The 17,892-nt window shown below is 41.7% G+C and overlaps 1 protein-coding gene across 4 annotated transcripts in view; it reads left to right on the top strand.

The window, feature by feature from the left end:
* The window catches only part of TET2 (tet methylcytosine dioxygenase 2), a 71,184-nt gene extending 65,508 nt beyond the window's left edge, over positions 1-5,676 (top strand). For 2 of the 4 annotated variants that reach the window (XM_063421764.1, XM_063421762.1), the window contains exon 10: positions 960-5,676. In XM_063421764.1, the coding sequence (XP_063277834.1) occupies positions 960-2,350 (1,391 nt within the window). In that variant the 3' untranslated portion in view covers positions 2,351-5,676. Of the gene's footprint in view, positions 1-941 lie in introns of all 4 variants that reach the window. The other 2 variants (XM_063421763.1, XM_063421761.1) reach the window with 1 other exon arrangement.
* Positions 5,677-17,892: the final 12,216 nt, after the last annotated feature.

Here is a 17,892-nt window from a genome sequence, read left to right as displayed (position 1 = left end):
AGTGTTAGAAGCCATGAAGAGAAATGTGTGGTGCTGCTGCCAGAGAATGACCTACACATCACTCAATGTCTGCCACTGTTACAGAGAACCTCCTAATTTCAGGAGATGCAAGCATTACCTCTTTACCACTATTTACACTCTCTGCCTCAAGACCAAAAGCAAAGCATGTTTTCCATAGTGGAGTAAGAGTTTATGTCAATTCTCAGCAGCAGATTTGAGAGTCCTGAGCAAAGGAGTTATCACTATTATAACTAAAAGGAGTTATATAACTATTTTATTGAAGCAGCAGTTTTCCCAGAGAGGAAAAAAAGCATACAGGGCCACTCAGAAGGTCACTGAAATACCTATGAATAGAAGTCAGCTGTCCCATGATCCAGGCAAGGGTTGTGACCATTAAATGATGCCATTGCAGTTTAAGGAATGATATTTTTGCTCTTATGTCTTCAGTTAATGTCACTTACTTCTTCACTGTTCTGTCTATCAGTGACTGTTGGTTTTAACATACTGCTAGAGACATCTCTTGAAGTCAGTTTTATTCATGCAGATGAGAAGAATTACTTATTATTGGGGAAAAGAAAGTCACTTTGTGCATGGCTGTTTGGGAGCACTTTGATACTCCATTTCATGGGCTACTTAAAAGATGATTCAACTCTTTGGATTTTGTGCATGTGACTCTGAACAGTCTGCACTGTCCTTTTTTCCCCATGTCTACTAGCATCTGATCTCGTTGGATACAGGCCAAAAAAGGAAGATTATTTATTCAGCTTCTTAAAGGATGGTGTTTGAGATATGAGAAAGGGAATGTCTGTTAATGAATCTACTTTTCTTAGAAATTTCATATAAAGTATTTAATTTGTTGGGTGGGTGGTTGGTTTGGTTTGGCTTTTTTTTAAAAGCCTGTTTGTTGTGTGGTTGTTTGTTTTTCCTTTTTACATTTACAGATCTTTTACGTCTTTCAGGACCAGCCACACAACAGCAACAGCAGCAACATCCACAGCGCTCCCTTCCTAACAACCCTCAGTCAAATTCCATTAACTCTTACTCAGGTTCAGGTTCTGCAAATCTCTATGGAAGGCTGCCTAATCCAGCCAATGCTTATCCAAACTCTTCGTACACTTCAGATCCATATGGAGGGTCCAATCCCATGAACCTCTATACAACCTCATCACAGTCTGTGGGATCTTATTTGAATTCTTCCAGTCCCATAAACCCTTATTCAGGATCTCTAAGTCAAAATAACCAATATCCCCCCTACCAATGCAATGGAAACTTAGCTATGGACAACTGCCCCTCTTACTTGGGCTCCTACTCTTCCCAGCATCAGCACATGGACTTGTATAGTTGCCAGAGCCAAGACCATATGTCTAAACTAAGTCTACCACCCATTCAAACATTATACCAGCATAGGTTTGGGAATAACCAGAGTTTTGGTCCCAAGTACTTGAATTATGGAAACCAAAATATGCAGGTAGACTCCTTCAGTAACTGCACCATTAGACCAAATTTACACCACATAGGGTCATTTTCCTCTTACTCAACTCATGAGGCCAATGGCCATTTTATGGATGTTGCCTCAAGGTTAAAATCTAATCTAAGTAATTCAAGCATGGATTTTGCCTCCATGAGTAAAACAGGTGAACATCATCACATGCAACCACCTTCTCATTTATCACATGACTACCATTCTGCGCAAAGTATGTTTCGTGGTCCTCCTAATTCACTGCATCTCCAAAATAAGGATAACGAAATGATTTCACATGCAGTTAATGGTTTGTCTAACATGCTTCCAGGTCAAAACCATGACAGGACTACTCCCCAGGGTGGTTTAGATAAAACTGACGTGCTGAATCCAGAAAAAACAGAGGATCCTGATGAAGTCTGGTCAGATAGTGAGCAGAACTTTCTGGATCCAGAAATTGGAGGAGTGGCAGTTGCGCCATCTCATGGGTCAATTCTCATAGAGTGTGCAAAACGTGAGCTCCATGCAACAACCCCCTTAAAAAATCCCAACAGGAACCATCCCACCAGAATATCCCTTGTATTTTACCAGCACAAGAGCATGAATGAGCCAAAACATGGTCTGGCTCTGTGGGAGGCAAAGATGGCTGAGAAGGCAAGAGAGAAAGAAGAGGAATGTGAGAAGTACGGCCCAGACTACGTGCCTCAGAAATCCTACGGCAAAAAAGCCAAGCGGGAGCCTGTGGAGCCCCACGAGCCCTCTGAGCCAACGTACCTGCGCTTCATCAAGTCCCTGGCACAAAGGACGCTGTCGGTCACCACGGACTCCACCGTAACCACATCTCCATATGCCTTTACACGGGTTACAGGGCCTTACAACCGATACATCTGACTTCACACCTTGGTTGGTTACCTCATTTGAAAAAACACCTTGTCACTACAGTAGTAGGTGCTTTAGGTTTCGTGGAAGGCAAAGGTGGAGAAGAAAACAGTGTTTTTATGGAACTCATCGGTGGAAGAAGCCTCGACACACCAGCAAAAAGAGGTAAATCTCACTAGAGCACTTGTTTTCCGCTGATTTTTAAGTGGTCACAGATGGCACGTAGGAAACAAGACCAAAGCATCCTATGCAAAGAAAAACAAAACAGAAGAAGAAAATAAAAGGAAAGTAAAAAGGAGAGAATACAACAAAGTGTTTCACAATTTACATTGGAAAATGCTGGCTCTTACTGAAAGAGATAATCTGCAAATGGAATTTTTTTTTTCCTTACAGTTTTGCACATCTGTGGCCACTTTTAATGTCATCAAGTCTGCATAGTCACGGAACAGGAGGAAAAAACCCCTTAAAAATAATACTGCAGTATTACAACTGCAGGAATCTTAAAATAACATCTGGTGCTGAATCTATGATGTACTGAAATACTGGAATTATGGCTTTTTAACATGCAACTTTTACTGTAATCTTGATAGTTTTTTGATTTTATTTAACAAAGTAGATAAGTATAAGACAAATAGACAGCAAAACACTGAATTTGTTTGAATATTCTAAAACCATGGTGCTATCTACGAGAATGGTGTCTTTATTTTATCAGTCAAACAGTTAATGCCTTTATAACAAAATGTCAATGATGTAGTCAAATGTTCTTCAGCAACAGGGAGGATCTTTTCATTCATGTATGTATTGAAGTTACCTGGTGTTAAAATAAGCTTACTTTTTAACATATGAGAATTACAAAGACCTCTGGATTTTGCTCATCCAGTCAAGTCCTAGAAAAGGACAATAAAATAGAGAGATATTTTTTTTTTAAATAGTGTTTCAAAAGCACTTTGTCTACCTAAGCTTGGCAACTTGAACAATGCTAAGGTACTAAGACATTAAAAAAAAGAGTTTACTTTGATTTAAAAATGCAAAGATAATTTTTTTAAACTAAAAGCTTTTAAATACTTTGGTTTAGCCATGCATCAGCTAGTGGGCTACATATCCATTTTTAATACAGTCAGTTATGATAAAAACGGGGCTTACTGGATATAAGGGAATACTTTAGTACACAAAACACTTTTTTTCTGGTGCTCATCTCACACAGCTATACTGTAAACTGTTTTCTACAATTATTATGACAAGTTCATTGCTCAAATATGTACAGTTTTAAGGAAAGAATTTTATATTAACCACAGGTAATAATTAGCAGCATGCAACAAACTACACCTAGTTAACTTGGGCTTCTGCTGTTTCTAGAGATCTGTGCGCTCCCACTATGGAATGGCAGAACTGCTTTTGTGTTGATAATTATGTACATTGTGGTGCAAGTAATTTCTTGGTGCAAGTGGCTTCTTTTCCAGGAAGACTGAGCAGGCCGATGCCTACACAAAATGAATGAAACAGGGTTAGTTCTGTACTATTCCATTGATTAATAGAAAAAAAAAATAGGCAGCTGGCTTGCTTGGTGGTTTTAAATCATTAATTTCTAATTAAAAAAAAAAAAGCAAGAGAGCTGTATAGTAAATTAAATTGTAAACAAAACTTTTTTTAACGCAATGCTTTAGTATTTTAGTACTGTAAAAATATTAAATCTATATATATTTGGGTTTTGAGCTGAATTTACATCATGGTGCTACTCAGCCTGCTACAAATATATCATAATGTGAGCTAAAAATACATTAAAAGGTTTGAGTGATGTTCCTACTTGTCATATACCTCAACACTAGTTTGGCAATAGGATATTGAACTGAGTGTGAAAGTTTATATATTGTATACCATCTTTTTTCCCCAATAGCCTTTGAAAAAAACAAAAAAACGAAACAAAAAAACTCTCAATACTTGACATTTTAGCAAGTATAACTTGAATTTCAACTTCTTTTTTCCTTTTTTATTTTTTTTTGGTTCTAAAAATTCAGGGATATTTCAGCTCATGTTCTCCTATGCCAACGTGTCACCTGTGTGTATGTAAAGCTGTTGTAGGTTAAATATATTATTCCTGGGTTTTTTGATTTTGTTTTGTTTTGGGTTTTTTTCAGGGATTTAATGTTTTTCTTTTGAATCCCTTCTCTTATTTTTCTTGTACATTTATTGTGTAACAAAAACTAATTTTGTAAATTTGTTAGCTCTTTATTGTAACAGAAGTGTTTAAGAGATTTAGAATGTTTTGACTGTTTCAAATAATTAAACAAAAAGAAAGTAGAATGCACTGAGCTAATTAAAGGGAAAAATGTAAGGCAGGGGTTTGGCAAGTGACTGTTTGCTAGAGTTATTTGAGTCACTCTCTAAACAAGGCTTCTTGAATACTGTAATGAATAAAATAAAATATAAAAAGGTACAGTCTGTACAAGGGCTTCCCTAAACATGCAAACCTCCATGTCCCAGCTATATCTTGTGCAATATACTGTAAGATTAAGTTTGGTCAAAAGAAATTCTATCCAACAGAATCACAACCTAACTCAAGTAAATCAAAGGAGGCCTTTGGGTTTAATGGTCAAATATTTATTATGACAATTTTGTTTTTTCTCAGTCTGTGACTTTATCCACTCATTGAAACAAAAGTTTTGCCTTTTTGAAAAAAAAAAGATGGTTGTATGTCAGATTAAGTAATTCATTATATATCTTCATCTTTGGGTAATTTTTTTTTTAATCCTATATAATTCATGTAATCCACAGTAGATGTTTGGTTAATATGCCATGTACTGTCATTTGCCAAACTGCTGGCAGCAGGAGCAGGAAGCTTAATTGGTGAATCAGTTTTGTATTGTAAATACCTGAGCTGTAATTTTTGGTGTACAGAACCCTGCCTCAGTTGGAATGAATGACAATGCAGACAGAGTTGCTTGTATAGGATTATCAGGTTGACTATAGCCATACTTGAAGATGCTTCTGAGAGTTGTCAACTTTACTTGAATGAATTTTTCATCTTGATTGACGCACAGCAGTATAAAGTTCACTTCTAAAGCTAGCGGTTAACTTGTGTAGGAAACTTTAGCAGTTTGACACTAAGGCAATGAACTTCTGTGTGCATTTTCTATGCTCATGTTCTACCTTTTTTTACTTTAATTTCATTCATTTTCATGAGATGTTTGGTATGTCTATAAAAAGAATCTGAGGATAGTTATAAATACTGTAAGTATTGTAATGTAATGCAGGTTATTTGAAAGCTGTTTATTATTATATCATTCCTGATAACGCTGAGATGTGGGTGTTTTTAATAAAATTTATATTTATTTAATGCACTCTGTCTTGCAGAGACTTATCTTTCCTTGTCATTTTTACCAGCTAACCACAAAGCAGGCATCACACTTAAACAAAGTGCATCACTAGGGACTTCCAAACAGGAAGCCTAGGCATCACAGTTTTCCTAGTTCTGCTTTGACTCTTGACTCTTGCCACTAACAGGCTGGGACACGGGCTGCTGAGCCCAGGCTACTCCTCCATACAAGCTGTATTTACAGGGAAGGAGGGAGGCATTTTTATGGGCAGGAACAGCCAGTAGAGCCTAACTGCTGGTTTTCCATTGGTGTTTGTGTACACAAATGAATATGGCATATTCACTGTTCCAGGGACCTCACTACTCAAGTAACAGCCACAAATGCACAGCGAGCAGGTGCAGGACAAGGGGGAGACTCTAAGCATTCATTGGTTTATTTAGTTGTACCTGGTTAAGCATTTTTATACTTTATTTCAAATCACTCCTGAATGGTGGGATGCTTCAACAAATAGTATTGTGCCAGGGGAGTGATAGACTGGATGTTAGGAAAAATTTCACCACCAAGAGGGTTGTAAGATTGGAAAAGGCTGTTCAGGAAAGTGGTTGAGTCACCATCCCTGGAGCTATTCAAAAGACCCATACACATGGCACATGGGAACATGGTTTAGTGGTGGACTTGGCAGTGTAGGTTTACAGTTGGACTTAATGACCTCAAACTAAATTATTCTGTGACCAAGAAAAACCCCAAAACTATAGAAGCCCAAACCCTCAGGTATAATCTAAATCACAAGCTAGAGAAAAGCAGAAGCAGTAAGAAAATGTGTGTCTGAATCAATACCAGGACATACATTCTTGGAGGAATCAGACAAAAGCTTGTTCTCCTGGTCCCTCTTTTTAACTTCAGGGGATATCAAGACTGAATTCTGAAATAACCTATTCTGTGGAAAAGACAGAAATTGCCCTCTCCACAGTTGCAAAATGTTTCTGTGACAATTGCAGTTCTCAAGCTTCCTTTTTTAAGAGCCTGAGTTTGTTGTCACCACTGGTCTCCCAGTCCATCAATGCATGCCACACACCTTGGAAAGCCCTCCTGCAATGCACGTTCAGATCACTCAGTGTCTTGGGAATGCAGCGATTTAAAACTCAGCAATCTGTAATGTTCCCCTCGGCTCTCAGTGTATTCCCACATGGGAATGTTTTAGGCAGGCTAGCACCCTGCAGCAGCCAACTGTTGTTCTTTTCTGTACCCAGGTGCACTTTGCTGCATCAGCCAGCTAAAGAGATGGAGGCACTGGCTTTAACAGCACTTACAGCCCTTCAGCCTTCCTTGGAAAAGAATCCTGCCATTAATAAACATCCCCACTGGCTGCCTTTCAGTATAATTTCTTCAGTGCACTTCTCATTCCAGAGGTGCTAACACAGCACAATGCGCTCATAACCAAGACCACAGAGAAGTCAAACCAGACCTTCCCATGGCACTTGTCCCAGGAACACAGGCTCTTCCGAGACTTGGGCAGTTTGATGCTGTACCCTGGGGGGCCGTGACAAGGCACTGCTCACCATCACCACCCAAACCACCCACTGTAGCCCCTATACAGTGGTTACAACTGGGAATGCACAGCTGAGCATCCAAGTAGCTTCTGCCTCAGTTTTTCACTTCCCTATTTGTTCTGTCATTTCTCACCTTTTGACATCTCACAGAGAGGACAATACTGCTTTTTTACAGGAATGACTGAAAAGCCAAACCAGGGTGAACAAACCCCAAGCAAAAATTGAGAGCAACAGGTGATTATGCTCAAAGATATGGAAAAGTAGCCATACAAAAAGGATGAAAGAAAAACACAACAGATTTCTCTTGGAGAAGCAAAGCAACTTACAGAAGGTAGAGATTAAGTTGTGGGCAATGGTGGTTTCTCCAGAGGCACATTTTCAACATAATTTCAAATAGGAAATATTTAAGAAAAACCCAAATCTTTTCACTCAAGTAAAGTTCCAAGCAGAGGAACAAGACCATGGATTTAAACATGAACCCTGTGGCTTACCCAGTCTGCAAAACAAAGCCTATAGAAATGCACATTCTCTTGCCCTTAGGCTGTATCCAAGAGCAAGGCCCTGCTAGCAGAGCTCTCTGTTACTTCTACACTTGTGTGAGGAATGCCACGCCAAACTTGCAAAGGCTTCCTGGTAATCCAGCAGCACTGATACTAAAACTGGCACATATCATCTCAGCAGCAAATTAATACTCTGCTATTTAATGTACACAGTAACATTTCTTTTTCCTGAAAAAGATGCATCTGTCAAGTTCCTGTTACACTCGACTCTGTTTACCTAATGCAGACACAACTAATAATTTTGAGGCACGTTTTTTCCTAGAGAACTGACAGTTCCACCCCCATCAACCCATGAGCCACAATGACTGCTCTCCATGCTTCTCTCTGTGAGACACTGCTTTCCAACTGTGTTTATGCATTAAGTGAGTCCATTTACTGTGACCTGTAAATGATTCCCTAAGTTAGTTTAATTAGGAAAAATACTGTGCTAGGAGAGATTCTCGCAGAACTAGGGAGATAAGTCAGCTCCGTGTTTTACTTGCTTCACCTCTAACCAGCAAAGGGAGTATCTGTCATCAGCACAGAAAGTAGTGATTTAAAGAAACAAAAAATGCTCATTTTTGGGGGGAAGAAAAATCTCACACTGGGGGCAAGAACATGAGAAAGAAGGAAGAGATCTGTTAAAGATCTACTGCTGTCCTTTCTGATGGAAGAACACTGAAGCTGGAAGCTGCTTACTTGATGTAAGTAATGGATGTTGCAACATGGGGCACTTAAGCCCCAGACAAACACCACTGCAGCAGAGTGGGGGGGCCAGGGGCCCCTGTCCATGCAGGGGGACACAAAGTAGGGATCCCCAGATGGTAGGCCGTGGAGAAGGGAATGACATACTTCCTACAACATGCTGTAAAAACATCTCCAAAGCTTTTCTGTTTAAAAATCTCTTGACTTCAAAAGGTCTCCTTCCTTGCAAGTTTGTGAGAACAAGGCACCATTCTTTCTCCCCCAAAACCATTTTGCCATTAGGTGTTCGGAGTACTCACAACCTTGGCACTCAGGTCCTCCTCCATGTCTGAACAGATTCTGATCATCATTGTAAAAGGCTTGAAGTACTCTCAGGTACACACAAGCACATCCTATCAATCTTCTCCATCCCACATCATCAAGAAACAGCTCCTGCAATTATATGCAGGAGTGAGGCAAGCCTGCTGTTCTACTTCCTTTTAAGAAGGGGTTTAATCCTCAGTGTTAAAACCAGTGCCACCCTCTTGTTTCACAGTCCTAGCAGAAGTAGAACATCACTGCTGGAAGCAGCTACAGCAGGGTTTGCAGGGATTTTTCATTTACAACCCAGCCAAGCCAACCTAGGTTAAACCATTTCTCCCATTACTACATTAAATACTTAGTCTTCATACTATTTTATGTATGGAAAACCATCCCAGGGTAGGTACATTTCCTCCTAATGTCATGGCAACATAGCTGTACACTCCTAAATCACAGCAGAAAAGCCAGCCTGGCAGAAACAGCTTGAGATTGTGGTTCAGCTTCCCTTTAGTTTCCACTGCATTAGCAACTGGAACCTCATTGCATTTTCAGGCGTAATCATCTTCCTCTTATTTTTCTGCTCCCATTGTGATTATTTGTAAAAATGACAGCACCATTATCTTCTTGTATGTAAGGCTTCATACAGACTACTTTGGTAAAGAGATTTAACTGGAGGGGATGGCTTAAACTGCAGTCTGCTCTGAAAAGGGCTGGGTAAAGTGGCATCCTGGGGCTCCTAGTCTGCATTGCAATTATTGTTGTAGGCCAGTGTGCCTGATTTGGAAAAGGGAGGGTGGCATTTCCCCCCAAACAGATGCAACAGATCTCCTCTGACTGGCCCTTCTCCCCACCTGTGTAGTCTTGGCTCTGTTAACATTTGTACAGGCACAAAGCTGGTCAGATGGCAGCAATCCAGTTCTAATTAATGGGAGCAAATGATTTGCTATAAACAGAGGAAGGGTTGGCATGGGGGAAGGTGACAGATGTCAAGCAAAAGGAAAACATCTATTAGCTGTTCCATCCTTCACTGCCGCCCCAGTGCATTTGTTTTGCATCACAGCCCTTCAATTCAGGCCCTAGTTTAAAACATCCAGACTCCAAATATTGGATCTGTATTCGAACATTTGCATCATCCACACAGCCTTCCTAGGGCAGGATACTGGGAGGGACTGTCTAAGGCAGAATTGTAAAACTTCAGGCTTGCTCTTCAGGAATTTATAGTCTTATAATCAGTAACCCTGGCAAATATCCCTCCCTTCTGTTTGTCCCTTCTGTGAACACTCTCCATACCAGAAGCAAGCAAGCATCTTGTCAGAGGGCTGCAGTTTGCAGGCATTTATTCTCCCACCCCTTAAGACGAAAATGATTGCTCATTTGCACGAAAGAATTCCAGTACCTCTGACCCAGGATGCAACCAAGAGCAGCCTGTTTCCACCTTCACCCAGCTCCTGCAGGAGCCTTAGGCGAGCTGCAGAAACTCCTCAGCTGAGCTGCTCCAGGGAAGACAGGGACCAAGTCCACAGCACAGTGCACGTGCATCGCAGAGGACACTCTGGACTACTCTTGTCCACAAAGCCAGGCAAGAAAATACCTGCACAGAGGGAAGTCACCTGTCCTAAGACAATGCCACTGTGAGGGGATGCCAAGCGAAATCAGCCAAACCAAAGCAATAGAGGGAGGAGAAGGGAGTATGACAGTTCCTGGAGTACTCAAATTGCCAGGCACAAATCCCAGCCACATAAGGTGACAAGACAAAAGTGAGCCTCTCTCACAGGACTACCAAGACAACATTTAGATCGGCTCTCTTGGTAATTTTCCCAGCAGCAACACACTGGCATTTTACAGAAGGATTTGCATCTCAGGACTCCTGGCCTCAGCACAGCAGAACATAGTTTCCAAGTTAAATCAAATTGAAAACCAGATGTGCTTTTGACAAGGAAATCAGGTCAAGTGTAGCCACGAGGTTTCAGATCTCCTGCAGCTGTGCCTGTTACATGAAGAAAGCAGTGCTGCCTCCTCCTCCACCACATTCTCTGTTGCTGCACACCAGCAGCTGCTTCCTTGGGAAAGCCAGGCAAGCAGCTTAGTTACACATTTTCAGACTCCTCCCAGAAAAACACATTTTAAGTGTGAGGGAAAGAAGAAAACTTTACAAAACTTGAAGAGAACAAGTTCACATGAATCCAGCAAGTATTTCTATGTGCTCTCTTCATGCATTTACAGTTAGGTACTAAGGAACTACCCAGATACACAGCTAAGTATATCCACCACAGAGTCACAGAGGATGGGTCAGGCTGGGAGGGACCAGCACTCATCTGGTCCAACCTCTCTGCTCAAACAGGGCCATCCTAGAGCACATGGCACAGGATTGCATCCAGATAGTTCTTGAATATCTCCAGTGAGGGAGACTCCACAGCCTCTCTGGGGAATTTGTTCCAGTGCTCAGTCACCTGCACAGTAAAAAAGTTCTTCCTCAAGTTCAGGTGGAACTTCCTGTGGATTGGTTTCTGCCTGTTGTTTTGTGTCCTACTGCTTGGCATCACTGAGCAGGGCCTGGCTCCCTCCCCTTCACACCCTCCCTCCAGATGCTTATAAACACTGAGGTCCCCTCTCTGTTGTCTCCTCGAGGCTGAACAGACCCAGCTCCCTCAGCCTTTCCTTGTAAGAGATGCTGCAACCCCCTCATGGCCCTTGTGGCCTCTGCTGGACCCACTCCAGGAGCTCCCTGTCCCTCTTGTGTTGAGGAGCCCAGAGCTGGACACAGCACTCCAGATGTGCCTCACCCGGGCTCAGCAGAGGGCAGGATCACCTCCCTCAGCCTGTGGCAGTGCTCTTCCTAATGCACCCCAGGATGCCAGTGGCCTTCTTGGCCACAAGGACACACTGCTGGTTTATAAGCAGCTTGTTGTTCACCAAGACACCCAGGTCCTTCTCCACAGAGCTGCTTCCAGCAGGTCAGCCCCCAGCCTGTGCTGGTACCTGGGATTATTCTTCCCTATGCATATGTTCAGGTACAGCTGACATTTTACTAGCTGGGAATATTAGAAGCCATATTCTTCCTCTTCCTAAGAAAGCAGTTTGCTGCCAGTTGATAGTCAAAAGTTACACGTGGCTGTTAAGTTACACTGAGGATCTTTCTACAGAGAAAGCCATGGATTGTCACTCTAGGAAAGCCAGTGGACTCTTTTAGGAGGGTTATGTGTTATACTTGTCCTGATAAACAAACCAAAGCTTTGCTGCACATGTGATTTCTGCCTGCTTGCCTCTAAAGCACAGACTAAGCAATGAGCAGACACTGATCCGTGGAAGGCCCTGCTGCTAGCAAGTATTGCCAAACAGCTCCTGCAAAAGAGCAAAGTGCTTGCCTGTTCAGTTAACACTGATCAATTACAGTTAAGAACAGAGATTATACATTACACAGCCTCTTGCCACAGGGGCTGGAAGGATATCTCTTGCCTACCACACACACACAAACATCTTCCAAAATGCAGCTGGGTTCCTGTTAGGAAGGATGGCCACTGTTTTTAAATGACTGCCAGAAGAGATTCAAGCCTTCAGTGCAAGGGAGAGAGCATTACTCCAAGACATGCCTCTCCTTGAGGAAGGGGATTCCTCCTGCCACTCAACCAAAATTATAATAATACATGTGCTGGGCCAGAGGGAGAGAACTATGCCTACAGGGAAGCATGACTCTGTAGTATCGGAATGAAGAGCTTTGCTGCCTGTTCCCATTTCTGCTTACAGATGTGATGTTAATATTAAACAGCCCATTAAAAGACAGTGCTCAGAAACAGCACTTGACCCTTGCTGTCCTCTTCACAGGCAAGCACCTTCCCCTGTAGGCTCTCTCCTTTCCCAGCTACAATTTAAAAGCAGCCAGAACAGAGGTGTGATGCTTGTCAGGAGCTTGGTTCCCCCAAGCAATGAGTCTACTTTGATCACCACTTCAGCAAAGAAACTCTTCATTTTGGGGTCAGATGACATTTACCTATGAGCTGTGCTGTGGGACTCCCATTCTAAGCAGTCCTGGATGGATATGAAAGGAAAATCCAGCTGGTCAAAGATGTCAGAGAGGTTCTTCACCTCCAAGGGTAAGTACTGACTGAACAGGGAATAAACAGATTGCAGTCTGGATTTCAGCATCTAAACCCTGCTTAGAACCTACTTTAGGTATCCAAGCCCTTAAGCTCAGTTTCTAGGTCACAGTTCCCTTCCAAAAAGGGTCTGGTCCAAACCACATGGGAATGTTACAGCAGTAAACACATTATCAATTTAAGTGTTCAAATACTGTGGTAACAGCACCTGATTTTTGCATGCTTGAACTGGGCAAGCTCAACTGCTTTTTCTTCTGTTTATGTTAATTTTCTTTTTTCCTGCTTTAAACTTCCACTCTTATGAGGTAAGCCCTAGTAAAACACTTAGGTTTTCCTTATCTTTGCTTTAAAAGTACCTCCTTCAGAGAATTGTTCCATTGTCAAGCAGTTTATGGAAAAAAAATAGAAAAAGGGTGGGTGAGGGAGAATGAATGAAAGAGATGGCTTTCTATAAAATCTTCCAGCTCATCTAGTCCACCTCAAAGCAGGTATAGAAAAGAATAGCTACTCAGCATGCGTGTAAAATTGTTTTACTCAGTGTAGAAGGAAAAGCATTGATTCAGTCTCATAGACATGAGAAGTCAGGATTGCAGAGTTGCCATTAGTGCTCTTGCTGCTGTGAAATCTGAAAGGAGTGGAACAGCCACTTGCGCAGAGGCCAACATAAAGGCAATGAAGGAAGCCAAAATTACTCTTCTGAATTTCCTCTCGCTGCTGCTGTAATTGGGCACCCCAAGGTGTTTTCTTCTTGTTCACAATGCTGAGCAGTCAAATCCATCACTGCATACATAGCAGGAAGCACAAAACTGACAGCTTTTTCGTTGATTTTTCATAATACAATCAATCAAATATTTCACTATGACCCACAAAATCCTATGTGCATCATTAAAAGATGCTGAACAGAAAAAAAGAAACCACCCAAACCACTAAAATACCACAGAAACAGAGATGCAGATCTACTTACTGCTTTTTCGCCAGTAAAAGTCCATACAAAATGGTTTCCTTTCCAATTCTAATCACATGAAGTACTGGCAAGGGGAAAAATCCAAACCCCATTGGCCAGAATCAACTTCCAGCTGGAGTTGTGCCACACAACTCAAGCATCATGCTTATAGATGCCTCAACAGCCAGAGCAGCGTTAACAGACTGGCTCTCAGCATTACAGGTACACTGTATGCCCTTGTTTAGAAACAACAGCATGAAACACTAAAGAAAGCAGCTTCCCGTGCAAACTTTACCAGTTTGCAGTGAACTGAAAAGTGCCTCTTGCCACTGGCTGACAGCTCTACAGGCAGAAACAACTATCTCAACACATTAGCACTGACCTCGAAGAGCTAATGGGGATTGCAAATGGGCCAGGGGCAAAAGGTGTTTTCTACTCAAATGCATTCTTTGGCCCATAGGGATAAGACAATTAGAGGTGAAGACACCGAAATTCTCTTTCCCGAGTGTAAATCCACACTTGCAGAAAGCAAAAACACACCTCCCCCACCCCCCCATCACTGTCGGTGAAGGTCCCTTAACTTTAGAGCTGGACTTGAATATCACTGTGAGTCCCTTCAAACACAGAACATTTTGCAAAAGAATGAAGCAAATCTTGAAGTATATGGAAAATATGTGGCCAAATACACTACAAACTCTTGGAACCTTAAAAGGTTTCAAGCTGTGCAAGCTGAAAACCTTGGAAAGCCACCTGATTATTGGAATATAAACAGGTACTTCAACTTCTTTTTAACATCTGACATTAACTAGCCAACACTCAGTTGGCCACTTGGAGAAGTACTTGAGCACAGACTAACTGTGGATCAGACTACAGTAACATCCATTTCCATAATTACTGAAACATCATTTTTATCCCCTTTCCCCCAGTTACAAATTTACAAAGTAAACCTTTTTTTATACAATTTTTGATTGCCCATAAACCAGTCCAAATACACTGCAAAACCTAAGCTTTGGGATATAAGTAGTAGAGATTCTGGGAATTGGTTATGAAATGCAGAGCTTTCTCAGAGCCTTGCTTTACAAGACTGAGCTCAGCAAGTGAGAGCTGTTTCAGACAGTGCTGCTCTGACCCTCTTGGCCTTTTAAGATTCAAGAAACTCAGGCAACAGCCCAGTTCCCCAAAGGTACTTCCCAAAAGGCAATTCATAAAGTTTAAAACCACTAGGATGACAGTTGATATAGGACTTATAGGAAAGTTCAAGGCAAGACAATGCAGCCATTCTGCAGAGTGCTACAGAACAACCATGAAGGTGTAAGAACTGACACAGAAACGAGTGAACTGCCCCCACCCTTGCCCATTAGTCAGCAGTACAACAACTAACCAGTGTTTGCACAAGTCCAGCCAGGCTCACTACTTTTTAATCCAAGACGCACACAAGCTACAGAACCAGATGCACCATCTGGTAACTGCTACCAATCACAGTAAGACATGGACTGGAGATTTCTGAGTGGATCGCATCTGACACAGGGAAGGCTGGCTTGAAAGGAAGAAAAAGGAAAATGCTCCATCTCATTCAACATTCTCCTTACACAAAAAGAGAAAAAACAAAAAAACCTGTAACCAAAATAGTGAAAAACAGCACAATTCTGGTATAACACAGAAAGAGGAAGGAGAGGGAAGACAGTCTGAGGACAGAAACTGTGACTGTTTTTTGCTGTGGATGTGATTTCACCATTGCCTTGATTCATTAGGAGCTGCAGGAGTCAGACCAGGACAAAGAGGATCATTTACGCTTCAAAGACAACCTCCTGAGTGTCTGGTTTCTCCATGGGCCTCATAAGCAGGGACCTGAACATAAACCATGACCAGACAGCACTGCCTAGAGAGCAGCCCCTGGGAACCCAGCTCAGTGTAAAGTGCATCCACGGGAATGGCAGAGAAATCAATCCTGGCAGCCAGAGTTCAGTTTTCAGCTGCAGCACGGGACTACCAGGACATCAATAAAAACTGCAAAAACATCCCAATTCTATGCAGGGAGTGTCTGCAGCTTGCCAATTCCTCCAGGGATCGGAAGATTTTCTTCTTTGCATCCATTTTCAGGTGCTGAAGAGATACATTTGTACAACAGGTTGGAAACAGATTTCTCCTAACAGAGAAGGAGGGTCTTTAGTAAACACCATTTCCCAGGCTGTTACTTCTGCTTGGGACACCCAGATTTTTATGCATCAGTTACAAGACCTCTTACATCTTCTACGAAATCCTGCTTTCCTCATCCCTCAATAGTCGCAGACCTTTAAACCTCACTGCAACTTCTACAGCTTTGCAGATGCCTTTCAGAGCTTCAATCACTTCTACCAGGCCCACCTCTCTGACTCAACAGCATCAGCTGGCAAAGAAATTTTCAAGGCAACAATAAAATGCCATTCTGAGATCTATTAGGTGAATTCTAATTGTCAATGTGCTATTTCTGTTCACAGTGGAATATTTTATTAAATTGTATGCTTCTGCACTACCTTCCATCAGTCAAAAAAAAAAGCCCAAACCTGCTTATGCCTTCATGATATTTTCCTGCTGTGGATCTCTAATACTGTGCCCACTGATAATAATCCCAGGAAATGAACAAAAGCCTTCAACCATCAACAGGGGCTCACATAGGACTCTACAAGGGAGCATAATACCAGCTTTTGCAGCCACCAAAACATTTGTCAGTCAGAGTTTCCAGAAGAATCATACTTATGAGCCCCCTTTATTCCCCTCCTCTCTTTTTGTTTAATCCCCTCTACCCCACTTCATAGCAACCCAACAACCTGTATACCATGCCTACAGAAAACATTATTATAAAAAGAATACTTGTGACCTGTAAGAAAATTAATAAAAAAGCTTATCTCACAAAGTGGCAAGCAATGGGATCTAAACCAAGATGCTATGTGGGACTTAAAATTCACTGATATGCATTGTGACCCTTTCACATATTCCATTTTAAGAGACACAAAAAATATGAACAATAAAGACCCTCACTTCAGATACTTTGAAAGGAAAGTCAGTGAACAACACTCTCTTCAAGTACTTTCATATGGAAGCCACACCCAAACTTAAAATTTTTGATTTTAAGCCATCTTAAATGGACCTGGGGATGACTAATTCCCTTGCGCTGGAAGATGGCATGATGACTGGATAGGTAATAAAAATAAATTCTATTCAGAAAGTCTAGGAAAAAAGCAATATGCTCTAACGTAACTAGCAAACAGGAGGTAAGGAAATCCAAGGAGCAAATGCCAGAACTTCCTCACACATTAGAAGCAAGTCACTCCCACTCTTTCTCAATGTCTTTCACAAGAAAAAAAAACACCTACACTTCTGTAGCCAAAACAGACCTCTTGTAAAAATGGCCTGACTCATTGTGGATACAGTCAGCAGGCAAGTTTATTTATTTGGTCAACTGGCAGTAGGTTGTGTAAACAGAGTAAGATCACCAGGTTCCTTCACCTGCTCCATGCCAGCCTTGCTCACAGTGGGCTTGGACCCACAGGAACAGGGACATGCCACTGCTAATGAGCACTCCCAAGTCCCCACCCTGCCCAACTCAGAGCTGTCTCAGTTCGAATAGTTACACTTCTAACACATTTCTCCCTTATCAGCTGAAGGGAGAGGTTTCACCCTGCAAAGTAAATGCTTGCAAGCTCCACAGGAAAAGAGTCTAAGCTGCAATTCCTTCTGTAAGGCACAGAAAGCATTAACAATGTGAGTAAACAGAGAGAAAAGTCAGTAGCAGACAGATAATAAATTAATTCATGCTTCTTAATTGAAACTCAGTCCCAAAGTTAGTAAAGATCTGGCTGAAACCTGAAATGTTTCCACATGCAGGCAGCATCTCAGATTTCTCTTTGGTAACCCAGGATTCAATGGCATAATTCTCCTTGACAGGAGGTTTTACCTGTTTTCTTGGGCCCCAAGACACTAGCCTAATTTAAACACAGGAGCTCTTGTGCTCAATCACCTATTTACTTCCAAAATGTTTTATTACACTAACAAAACAGTCTTACCAATGCTGTATTAAAAAAAAAAAAACCACCGCCCACTAAACCACACTCCTCTGCCCCCCCCCCCAC

This window comes from Prinia subflava, chromosome Z, assembly GCF_021018805.1.
Source record: "Prinia subflava isolate CZ2003 ecotype Zambia chromosome Z, Cam_Psub_1.2, whole genome shotgun sequence".
Classification (NCBI taxonomy): domain Eukaryota; kingdom Metazoa; phylum Chordata; class Aves; order Passeriformes; family Cisticolidae; genus Prinia; species Prinia subflava.
The sequence above is the reverse complement of the archived record's forward strand: the minus strand, read 5'-3'. Positions and strand labels throughout refer to the sequence as shown.